Source organism: Callorhinchus milii, unplaced genomic scaffold (genome assembly GCF_018977255.1).
Source record: "Callorhinchus milii isolate IMCB2004 unplaced genomic scaffold, IMCB_Cmil_1.0 Scaffold23, whole genome shotgun sequence".
Taxonomy (NCBI): domain Eukaryota; kingdom Metazoa; phylum Chordata; class Chondrichthyes; order Chimaeriformes; family Callorhinchidae; genus Callorhinchus; species Callorhinchus milii.
This window is the reverse complement of record NW_024704764.1, coordinates 9,843,469-9,855,468: the sequence shown is the minus strand read 5'-3', so window position 1 is coordinate 9,855,468 and position 12,000 is coordinate 9,843,469. Positions and strand designations below refer to the sequence as shown.

Sequence of the window (12,000 nt, the reverse complement as noted above, 5' to 3'; positions counted from 1 at the left end):
CACGCTCTCCCTGCTCAGCGATATTTGTTGTCTAAGCTCTGAAGCAAATACACATGAGTTCTTCTCCCCGAGAGACTGACATTTGTACAGCGTCAGCACCAGGTCTCCAGGGAATTAGAAATTAGGGTTAGAAAGTGAAACTGTGTATGTGTCTTGTGTGTGTGTGAGTGTGTGTGTGTAAGTGTCTGTGTGGGTGTGTGTCTTGTGTGTGTGTCTGTGTGTGTGAGTGTCTGTGTGTAAGTGTCTGTGTGGGTGTGTGTCTTGTGTGTCTGTCTGTGTGTGAGTGTCTGTGGGTGGGTGTGTGTGTCTGTGTGTGTCTTGCGTGTGTGTCTGCATGTATGTCTGTGTGTGTGTCTTGTGTTTGTGTCTGTGTGTGTGTGTGAGAGTGTCTGTGTGTGTGTGTCTTGTGTTTGTGTGTGTGTGTGTGTGTGAGTGTCTGTGTGTGTGTGTGAGTGTCTGTGTGTGTGTGTGTGTGTCTCTTGTGTTTGTGTCTGTGTGTGTGTGAGTGTCTGTGTGTGTGTCTTGTGTTTGTGTCCGTGTGTGTGTGTGAGTGTCTGTGTGTGTGTGTCACTTGTGTTTGTGTCTGTGTGTGTGTGTCTGTGTACATGTGAAGGTTTCAGTTTTGCACATTCTTGACAGCTTGTGGAGTCCTGTAGCTCAGTGGTTAGAGCACTCGCTTTGTCAAGTGAGAGACCTGAGTTCAATTCCAGGCAGAGGGCGAAACCTTGGGCAAGTTTCCTTACTCCACACAGAGCCTAATAATAATCCCTCCAAAACCAAAACAATAATAAATCGGTCATTTTCAATCTACGACACTTTGTGGGACATTGCTGTGCGCAATTGGCTGCCGCGTTCGCCCACAAATATACAGTCAATTCACTTTACAGTGAGTTCTGTGAAGCGCTTTGGGACGTCCTCCCGACGTGAAAAGCGCTATATCAAATGCAAGGATTATTATTATTATTATAGCTGTTCTTCAGGAACGAAGAGGCCATTTTAAAGTTTAAAATTCTGACCTGGGTTTTGTTCACCTCCGATTGTTATTTACCTGTCCAGCCTTCTCCCCTGTTTATTCTCCCCCTGTGAGGCCGTGCGCCTCACACTAACCACCCGCATCAGCTATGTGTGTGATGAAATGTTTGCTTTCCTTGTTTAACAAATCACTGGAGCATATCCACCCTCACACCTCTCTACATGACCAGACGATTTGGTGCGACAGCTTGCTACGTTAATTTATTCCACACTTTTTAATCAGGGATTTTAACATTCCTCGGACTTGAGTTGACACGTACAGAGCACATCACAAGGTGATTATGTACATTATGGTTATTGCATCATTGGTTAGCTTTTATTCTCGGGAAGATCAGCATTAAAACCTGGGGGTTGTTTTTAGCTTTACCCCTGAGGAGAGAAACTGTAGCATCCTGTAGTTTAGTGGTTAGAGGACCCGGGTCCAATTCCCGGGCAACAACAACAACAAATTTACCTTTGTAAAGCGCCTTTCACATCTCATGTCCCAAGGCACTGGGCAGGGCGAAACCTTAGGCAAGTTTCCTCACTCAAGACGCCTCTGTTTACCGAGCAGTAAGTAGGAACCCAGTTGTCAGTCGATCGGTGGATGTTTTTTTCCAGGCAGTAATAAACCCTCCGCCCCCAAAAAAGTGTCGTTACTCAATCCACAACTGTTTGTGGAACTCTGTTCTGTGCAATTGGCCACTGCGATTGGCCCACCAAATATACAGTGTATTCCTGTGAAGGGCTTTGAAATGTCTCGAAGACATGACAAGGCGCGGTATCGAATGCAGGATCAAATAATTATGATGATTGTTATGATTATTATTAGAATTGTGCCTCCTCAGGCCTCCCCACCCCACTTTGCACACCTCTACCAGCCCCAGGCCAGGCTTGTGGAGCAGTTTGTCGGAGCAGCGAAACCCAAACCGAAGAGGAAGTTTGCAGGAAACCAACACCGAGCAAAAAATCTGGAACCGGTCCAAACTGTGGCAAGTTTATTCTTTTTCTGTGGTGCACAGCGTCCCCCGTTGGGAGCAGCGCGTTACCGCAACAGGATAATCACGCCCTGGTTTTGCTCGGCTGAAATGTTTCATTGGGCGCTTTATGAACGATGGGATCTTTCCGTGGTCTGCGTTGAGTTGCACGGTACCAGCCAGTGTTGGCGGTGCTAGGAACGGTGGGTTTGAAGGACGGTAGCCCACAACGGGGCAGGTATTCTGACACAGACTTTGATGAAGGTGCGAGCGTATCTAACGGCAACAACTTGCATTTATATCGCGCCCTTCCCACAGGGTAGCGTCTCGGAGCGCCTGAATCCACTGAGATTCCACCCCTGGCTGCAAACTCCCATCACCTGAGTTAGTTAACCCAGGACTGGAAATTGACTATATCAGGTCGCGAAAGCTTTTTTTTTTTGACATCAACTCGTTATATTCTTTAAAAATATTGATAAACGTCATCTGCGGTGGTTCAATCGCGCTGTCGATTTTGCACCCGATTTGCTGATCCCCGGAGCCCACACCGTGTCAGCTTCCAGCGGGAGAGATCGATCCTGTTAACTCACTGCTTCGCGCTTTATGTACCTCCGCCGATGCACACCGCGATTCCGCTCGCAATAAAGATGCTCATTTTGTTATTCAGCCGCCAAGTGCGTCGTTATTTTACTCCCAAACACTGAAACGGGGGAGGAAAAAGCCGCCAGCCTGGGAAGCCTGAAATTCGCTGGACCGGACTAAAATGGCATTGTAACGGTTAAATCGCTGACTCACTGATACTGTTCCCCTTCCCCTCTTGTGAGTCCCAAGACAAAACCTCGGGCGTGGACCGTGTGCGCGTACCCGCTGAGGCGTGAGCGCACAATTTTGCACGGCTCGATAACATGTCACCACGGGCATTCGCTTGGAAATGCATCGACACAAAGGTGCGTGCAAAAATGCAAACTTGTCCCCCCCCAAGTTCATAACTTAACCTTATTTGATCGTTTCCGTTAGAGTTATAACGGGTTAGTTAACGGGTGTCGTTTCCAGTTAAAACCTGTGCGTGAACGGTGACAGGTTCTGGATACCCGGCGAGGTTAGAGTTTCTATTCTCCTCTCCCGGGTTCGATTCCTGGAAGGGCGAAACATTGGGCAGGTTTCCTTACTCCACACACACACACACACACACAGCCTCATAATAGTCCCTCCTTCAAAAAAATAACGATAATAAATTGGTCACGTGTGGGACGCTGCTGCGCGCAATTTGGCCGCCGCCGCGTCTCGCCCGCAAATATACGGTCAATTCACTTTACAGCGAATTCTGTGAAGCGCTTTGAGACGTCTCGAAGACGTGATGAGGCAAAGGCGCTGTGCCAAATGCAAGGATTATTATTATTATTATTATTATTATTATTATTATTATCATTATCATTATCATTATCATTATCATTATCATTATCATTATCATCACTGTCGCAGCTCGCACGGTGAGTGACGGCCGCTCGGATGAGGTCTCAGGGATTGGGGGTGGGGAGGGTTGGATTGAGGAAAGATGTCAGACGCCCCGAACGCGCAGTCACTACGCCTCGCGGGGTATAAAATCCCCGGGAAGCGGGCGCTTTGAGGCCGTCTGGAAGACTTGAGCGACATCCCGACCCGACCGCCCTCCGGCGCCTCGGGACGTCCTCCCCGACGTGAAAGGCGCTCCGGGAATGAAACCTTGTGGTTGTCGTATTATTATTATCATAATAATTAATAACAATTAATTGTACTGTGTGTCACTGGGCTAAGGAGAGGATGGATGGGATGGGATGGGATGGATGGAGGATGATGATGGAGAGTCAGGGGCTCGGTTGCCCTGGTAACTGTCTCCCTGGTGACAGCCGCCGCCTGGCGGTGCGGTCCTCCCGGTCGGGTCCTCCGCCGTCCCGGCGTCCCTCACTGCGCTCCAACATGGCGGCGCCCAGTCAGGCGGAGGAGCCGCCGCCGCCGCCGCCGCCGCCCGCGCTCAGACCGCGCTTCGGCTCCCGCTTCCTGACCGAACCGGGACAAGTCTTTCAGCACAACGCCTGGTGAGGGGACCGGGATCGTCCCGACAGCCGGAGGCGCCGCTTTAACCGAGATCAGCGCCTGTTTTTTTTAACCCCTCCCAACAGTGCACCGGCTCCGCTACCCCTCCCCCCACCTCACCCTCACCCACCCCCCACTGGCATCCCCCTCCCCCCTCCCACCCCGACACCCCCCCCCCCCCCCCCGGCACCACCACCAACAACAACAACTGACATTTACACAGGGTCCAGGGCGCTGGAACATAGGAACAGGAGGAGGCCATTCAGCCCCTTGAGCCTGTACCTCAACTCTATTGGAGGTTGGACAACTCAGGGATTCGGACCTGAGCTGGGGAGGTGGGGAGGTGGGGGGGGGGGGTTGGGATCAGCAGGGGGTGGAGGGCAGCGGTGGGGTGGGGGGGGGGGGGCGGCGCGGGGGTAGGAGGGTGACCGAAGGAGTGGTCGAAGAGGAGGTTCTTGAGACGGGCCTCGAAGGAGGTGGGGGGGTGGGGGGGAGTGTGAGGCGAAGGGGCCCCGGGATGGAGTTCCAGAGGGTGGGGGCAGAGAGGCTGAAGGTCCGACCGCCGATGGTGGAACGGTCAGGGTGGGGGCGTGGATCAGGCCGGAGCCCACCGAGCGGAGGGGGCGGCTGCGTTGATGAAGTTTGAGTGGGTCGCGGAGGTGGGGAGCGGCACGAACGTGGAGGGCTTTAAAAGTGAGGGCCAGGATCTTAAACACAGGATCCTGATCTCAGGCCAGCGGCCGCCTGACTGCTCCAGGCCGGGTGACGCTGACTGACCTTCAGCCTGGTCCTGGTCAGTAATCTGCATTTTATTTCTCCTCACTGAAGGGATAACGTGGAGTGGTCTGAGGAACAGGAAGCTGCCGCAAGGAAGAAGGTGGAGGAAAGTTGCAGCCAGCTTGTACCGTCAGAGAAGCGAGGTCAGCTTCATTTTTTTTTCTGTGTGTAGAGTGGTGGGGTGGGGGTGGTAAGAAAAGGGGTATTGTTTTGACAAGTTTTCTTACTCCACACGCCTCTGTTTACCCAGCAGTAAGTAGGACCCGATTGTTAGCCAATTGGCAGATCGCTTTTCCAGGGTAATAATTCCTTCAAAAAAATAATAATAATAAATTGGTCACTCAATCCGCGACTGTTTTTGTGGGAACGCTGCTGTGTGCAATTGGCTGCCGCATTTCGCCCACAAAATATATAGGCAATTCACTTTACAGTAAATTCTGTGAAGCGCTTTCAGACGTCTCGAAGACGTACAAGGATCATTGTTATTTTATTATGATCGTTTCGACAAGCCCACTTTGCTCATCCATGAGACTTGGGACTGTAGACTTGTCTGTGAAACGTAGGCTAAGTACTGTCCGTACCTGGATGTTGTCACTCTGAGACACTACCCCACGTGAAGGGCACTTTATAAATGCAAGTTGCTGTTGCCAGATCCAGTGTGTTAAATTTACTGCTTTTGGCTTTAATATGAAAAGTGGTAAAACAGTTAAACCACAGTGACTGGTGAGTTAAATAATTTTGAAAATCTGACTTCCATTTTGGAACACAGAGGACTACGAGAACAAAGCGAATAGCTACTGGAACGACTTTTATAAAATCCACGACAACCGCTTTTTCAAGGACCGTCACTGGCTGTTCACGGAGTTTCCTGAGCTCGTTCCCAACTGTAAACAGTCGCTGGTGGATAAATCCCAACCTCAAGCAACGGCTCCAGATTCGTGCGAGGACACCGAATCCAAGGGTTGTAAGGATGATCGCTGCCCATCACAGACATGCCTGGGAAAAGCCCGTTTGTCCCTCCAGAAACAGGACCTACAGACAGAGGCAGACAGTGAGGGAGATGGTTGTACAGCAGACAGACTCACAGATGCTTTTTTGAGCAGGAGTTCTCTGGAAGAAACAGAGCCGAGTGAGACAAACATAAACTATCCAGGATTCTCTGCAACGTTCCGTATACTTGAGGTAACTTGGAGGAAATCGGCATTCAAAGAGTTTCCTGCTAAACCGTGCACTCCCCAGTGGTTTGCTGAGTCTAGCCAGCGAGCTGCAGAAATCGTGTTGCTTGTGTGTTTATATGTGACGTTTTCTGGTGAATCGACTCTTGGTGAGTTGAAGGGAGGATCACAGCTGGGGTTCTGAAAACACGGAGCAACGGGGACAGAATTTGTGGAATGTGATTTGCATTGAAATGAAATGAATGTTTGCTGATCTTAAGTGGGATTAACTGGAACAGCCTGAACAAACAAGCTACCAGTCCTCCCAATAGCATTCTTAAAATAGAGTCGACCCTAACTCTAACCTGTCTTCAACAACCTCTCGGCGACAGGAACAAAGTGGACTTTATATAAGGGTAGCCTCTGAGTAAGGGTTCGTTGGCGTGCAATCGCACACTAAAGGAACTTGTTCACAGGGGATGGTTGCTCAATTAAGGTGGTTGCTTGAACAGGTTTGACTGTAATAGTACTCATAACTCCGTAGTTTGCCTTAATTGTGATTTTTTGTTTTCTCTCCTCATGAGGTCGGCTGTGGAGCTGGAAATACCGTGTTTCCCATTTTGAAAACTAACAAGTAAGAAGCTGTTTGTGTGGGAGCTCTGAGGGTTCGCATGTTTAGTCGCTTATCATTCAGCTTGACCTGTGGTTCACTGTCCAGCACCTTGGGACGGACACCCGGCATGAGAGAAGCTAATATAAATGCAATTGGTTATTGTTGGCCATATTACAGTTCATTACAGAGAAACAGCATGCGGTTAGTGTTGGGGCAACAGCCAGGCTGAGGTTCACCTCAATAAATCGATCAAAGAAAGCTTTGGGAATTTGGATGAGCAGTGAGAGGGGCGATGTTCCATTCCTGGTTTCGGTATGTGGGGTTGAGATGACATTAACACGATTGATCCTGACAGTCTTGTAACGCGCTTTGTATTATTCGGGACCTGTTTTGCGGCTGAAAACTGACTTGTGTTTGCCCGTTGCAGTGACCCTGCCATGTTTGTTTACTGCTGCGATTTCTCCAGCACTGCAGTGGAAATCGTGAAGGTGAGTCTAGTGCTGTGATAGTGATACTGCTCTGTCTCTGGGCGAAATGAAACTCAGCAGCCGAGATGCCCGCGTGTTTGTGTTTATCGTCACTGTGGGAGTCTTCTTTCTATCAGTGCTCAGGTCTGTCTCTCCTCTGTCTGTAGATGCACCCTGATTACAACCCCTCTCGCTGCTTTGCTTTCGTCCACGATCTGTGTGACGAGTCAGACAGGTATCCGGTGCCAGACAACAGCCTGGACATCATCATCCTTATATTTGTGCTGTCAGCCATACATCCAGACAAGTAAGAGAGAGATAACTTATTTTTACAGCAACTTGTAATTCACAGTGTTCCAACAGACTTCGCAGCAAATGTCAAGTTTTAATCAGTTATTGTTAAGCTCAACAGCAACAACTTGCATTTACACAGCACCCCCTCACACAGGGTAGCGTCCCAGAACGCTAGACAGAGGTGGAGCACGATGTCAAACCCAGGGGGTTGGGGGGGTAACCGTAGGCAGTGGTCGAAGAGGAAAGTCTTCAGGCACGACCCGAAGATGGGGAAGGAGGGGCGAGGCGGAGGAATAGAGGAAGAGTGTTCCAGAGTTTTGGGGTTTAGCGGCTGAAAGTGCGGAAAGTGGAATGAACATCATGGAAAGAGGAAAGAGTTTAGTTCAAAAAAGTCTTGCAATGTAATTTCACTGATTAACAGTTTGAAAGCATTTTGAACCGATTCCTGCACAGTTTGCTGATTGTTGACGAAGGAATCCCGAGGTTTGCTGGTGCCTTTGTTAACTTTCCCTTACCTTTTTCTCTCTCCTCTGCAGAATGCAAGCTGTTATTAGTGGATTGAATCGACTTCTAAAGCCAGGAGGGATGATTCTGTTCAGGGACTACGGACGTTATGATCTGGCGCAGCTACGATTTAAAAAAGGTGCGACTAAGTAGGAACTGGGTTGTTAGTCAATTGGCAGATGGCTTTCCGGGGGTGTTAATCCCTTCAAAGCAACAAAGATAGAATGTATAGGTGATCGTTGTAAAGCTTCACTCACAGTGATTACTGCCGTGTAATTCATTCCTCTTTGCAGGTCGCTGTTTGTCTGAGAATTTCTACGTTCGAGGAGATGGGACCAGAGTCTATTTTTTCACACAAGGTACTTGCCTTCCACCAGGCTATATTACAATAACAGTTGATTTCTTAATCAAAAGAAGTGGGGAGTTTAGTGGTGATATTTCCTCATGTTAAAATCACTTGTGAATCCAAAGCCGAAAGTGAATCAATTATTAATCTCCAATTTACCCCCCATCGCTCCCATAATTTACCAATGATTGTACAACGTTGGTCTCTGGGCTGCCGAGTGCCACAGAATGTCACAGGCACAGAAGGGGGTGATGTGCGACACATATCTGCTCTGGTGTTTTTTGGGGCGAGTCCTGTTGCCTACTTCCATTACCCTTTAATATTGCTTCAAGCATCTATCAAACTCCAAAATGAGTAATTGTCTGGCCTCCTGTGCCATAACGATCCTCTTCCTGCTACCTCTCCTGTACTAACCTCTGCTGTTGGCTTCCTTTCTCTCCCCCCCTTCACTCTCTCTCTCTATCTCTCTCTCCCCCCCCCCCCCCCCCACCACTCACCACACAGAGGGCTTGGAGGAGCTGTTCACCTCGGCTGGGATGGAGAAAGTCCAGAACCTCGTCGACCGTCGGCTGCAAGTCAACCGCGGGAAACAGCTGACCATGTACCGCGTGTGGATCCAGTGCAAATATCGCAAACCCCTCGAGGCAGAGAGTTGAGTGCGGAGTGAGGCTTCACTGTCTCAGTGTGAGTGTGGATCCAGCCCTCGCAGCTCACAGACGAGTTATTTTCCAAATGATTATTGGTTTCATTGAATTTTAAATAGATTTTTCAGTGACAATGCATTTAATAAATTCCAAATATTTTTCTTTGGGGGTTTGCGGTGATTGGTGTGTGTGTGTTTGACTTGTTCAGCACTTTTCACTTGGTCTTAGGCTGTACTGACGGGAAGCAGTCAGTGCTTTTTATAATATAAACTTGTGTTAAGAACAGAACACATTACAAGCAGAGCTTGGCATATGGTATCCTATTTGTAAAACTTGTGTAACGTATATAGTTATAATACAATCCAAGTGGTGAGGAAACTGAATTCTGGTTTTGGCCCTGTGTGAGGTGCATGTGGATTGAATTAGCGCGTGTGTAGTGGTGACAAGTAAGAGTGTATGATGAACAGACATGGCTGTTTACTCCTGCAATGACTATGCTCCTTGGAGAGGAGGTTACTGGGGTCTCCTTGGAGCCCAACTTCCAATAAACAGCTCTGGAATTTCCATGTGTAGGTGGGATGCATGGAACTCAGTTTGGTTTTGATACTCTTAATCACAGTGATGGAATTTCACACGTGTTAGAACCCGCCTGACCCCCAAAAAACCTGTATTCCTGTTCACCTCTCAAACCTTTGTTGCTTTTTGTTCAACTATCATTAGTTAGTGTAATTATCGCTGTTGCAAAAAAAGAGTTAAAAGTTTTAAGTTAGTTTCAACTTCCTTTAGTTTCTGTCCTTTGTTTTCCTTTCAGATGTATTTTATTCAAATGATCGGTGATGATCACGTTGTCAGGGGCACTGGTTGGGAAATTACAATAATCAGACCGAGAGTGCAAAGCAACTTTACCAACACAGTGGTGATGGATCATTAGCACAGGGTGTGGCTGAGGAGAGATAATGAGTGAAACAACGTGAGGCAGTTGGATTAATGTCGGGGGAGATAGTCATTAGGGCAGGGCAGTGGCTGAACTGAATCACTGACCCAGACAGTGTCAGCGAGAGGGAGTAATAGCAGCAGACACGTAGTCATTAACACAGGTAGTATCCTTGGTCTTGGAGGTGAGTGTGGAGTGAGCATTTCCCCTTCAGTCAGTTAAACGCTAGACTTGACGTGGCTCAGGGTTCAAGTCCCGACAGATCCACTCAGTCCTTTACACCTTGATAAAGATGATCCTAGGTTTTATTTGTAAAAGCTATTTACGGTCATTATTAACGTGATATTATATTAGCTCAGGAATAATCCGTGGTTGACCATATTTTTTTAGCTGATGAACATGTTTTCAACAGAGTCAAAGACCCAGTTGGTAGTTAGGGCAGTGTTAGCGAGATAACTACTGTGAATCGGATGCTATCCTGCGTAAGGAGAGCTGTATAAACGCAAGTTGTTGTTTTTCTTTAATTTTTACCAGTGTTACACAATCACCATTAATACAGGATGTTGGCTGGGACACGTTAAGGAGATAAATAGTTTGAGTTCAGATGAATTAACAGCAGTAGGTAGTCATTAACATGGGGCGCTGCCTGAGATGAATCACTGAGTCCAACAGTGTTACGCAGTCATCTGCTTGTGCATATTCATGGTGCAGAGTTTCTGTTTGACAGTTCTCGAGTGTGCCATCTCGACCGAAGACTCATCGAGTCGAGAAAGTGTTTTTTAACGGGATTCAGTGAACAGCCACTATGAGGGGACCGTGCCAGCACTGGGTGGACCTTGGTCCTCTTTCGCCTAGAAAAGTCTCATGGTCTTGCAATGCATCACGGCCATCGCTCGCTCCAAAACACCAGAAGCAATATTACGGCTGCAGCGTTGCCGGTTACCGCAAGTTTTCCCCGTGACTGAATGAGTCGCTGTTACCGGAACCTCCGCAACCGCCATACTGTCTGTACCTCTGAAGAACACAGCCGCCCGGGCCTTGGGAAACCCCTAACGTGCATTGGGTGGAACTCAACAGCACGAGCTGCAGGTTACCAGAGCATGTGCATCCCCCAGTTGTTTATTTTGAAACCCTAATTTGTCTCCTCACGTGCACGTAACAGGGGGAGCGATTCTTTTGCACACTTCAGAATTAAGCCTCGAGAGATGGGTTATTTGTTTAATTATCTCCCTCTTTGTCGTATGTGCTCTCCGTTGACTTTGCTGCAGCAGGTGCAGACGCTACCACTTACCCCCAGAGGATGCAATAATAATATACCTTGTTACAGCGTTTGGAAGAATGATCTACAAGGCTCTTCCGTACCTCTGGATGCCATTTGTTCAGCCTCATTGGTTTGTTCTAATAATAATAATAATCCTTACATTTGACATAGGGCCGTATCACGTCGCTGAGACGCCTCAAAGCGCTGCACGGAAGTGTAGTGTAGTGACTGCGTGCTTTTGTGGGCGAAACGTGCGTTCTAATAAAGTATTTCGAAACGTTTTTTGAAAAAAAAATGGTTTCGAAGACTCGGTTTTACTTTTAGGTAAACGCTGAAGTGCGGACGTGTCATTACAACATCGGACAAAACTAAAATCTGTTTCTAGAGACCACTCATGGGGATTTCCCCCCACCCCCCCACCCCGAACAGAGACAGCAAGGTTGGGACGGAATTCATTAATAGTCATTAGGTTGCTAATGGGGATTGCACAGCACATAACTGCTGACCCGCAGATACCCCGTAAACCCGCGCACACGCGGTCCGGTCCCTTGGGTTGTGATTTACACGCCCAGGATTGTGAACGGGCAACGTGAAGGCGCTGAGATCTGATCCAGGTAACGACAGGATTAGAGAGCGGCAGCTGCACATACAAACATGCAGACAGTCGCGGAGAACTAATGTCCACATTGTTTTGATGGCCGCGATGCGATCGGTCCCGTTTAGCGCAAATCTCTCTCTCTCCCTATACCGCATGTTGTCAGATAGACGAACATGCAGCTCCCAGCAAAAGAGGCGTTTGATCCCCTTGGGGGTGGTGGTGAGTGACGGTGAGTGACGGTGGGTGGCAGGAGGGCCTGAATGCCAGCGGGAGACGGGGAGGTTGTGATTTGGCGCAGAAACGCATCGGTGAGCCTTCGCGCCCCTGGACCAGAGCGAGGAGCTGGA

The 12,000-nt window shown here is 48.6% G+C and overlaps 1 protein-coding gene across 1 annotated transcript; it reads left to right on the top strand.

Annotated features, from left to right (window-relative positions):
- Positions 1 to 3,818: 3,818 nt before the first annotated feature.
- Positions 3,819 to 8,992, top strand: LOC103187733 (tRNA N(3)-methylcytidine methyltransferase METTL2). The gene is made up of 9 exons (XM_042343459.1): positions 3,819 to 4,063; positions 4,890 to 4,981; positions 5,608 to 6,020; positions 6,577 to 6,626; positions 7,033 to 7,093; positions 7,240 to 7,379; positions 7,903 to 8,009; positions 8,164 to 8,229; positions 8,721 to 8,992. Exons 1-9 carry the CDS (start codon positions 3,819 to 3,821, stop codon positions 8,870 to 8,872), a joined length of 1,326 nt encoding a protein of 441 aa, XP_042199393.1. The 3' UTR covers positions 8,873 to 8,992.
- The last annotated feature ends 3,008 nt before the right edge of the window (positions 8,993 to 12,000 follow it).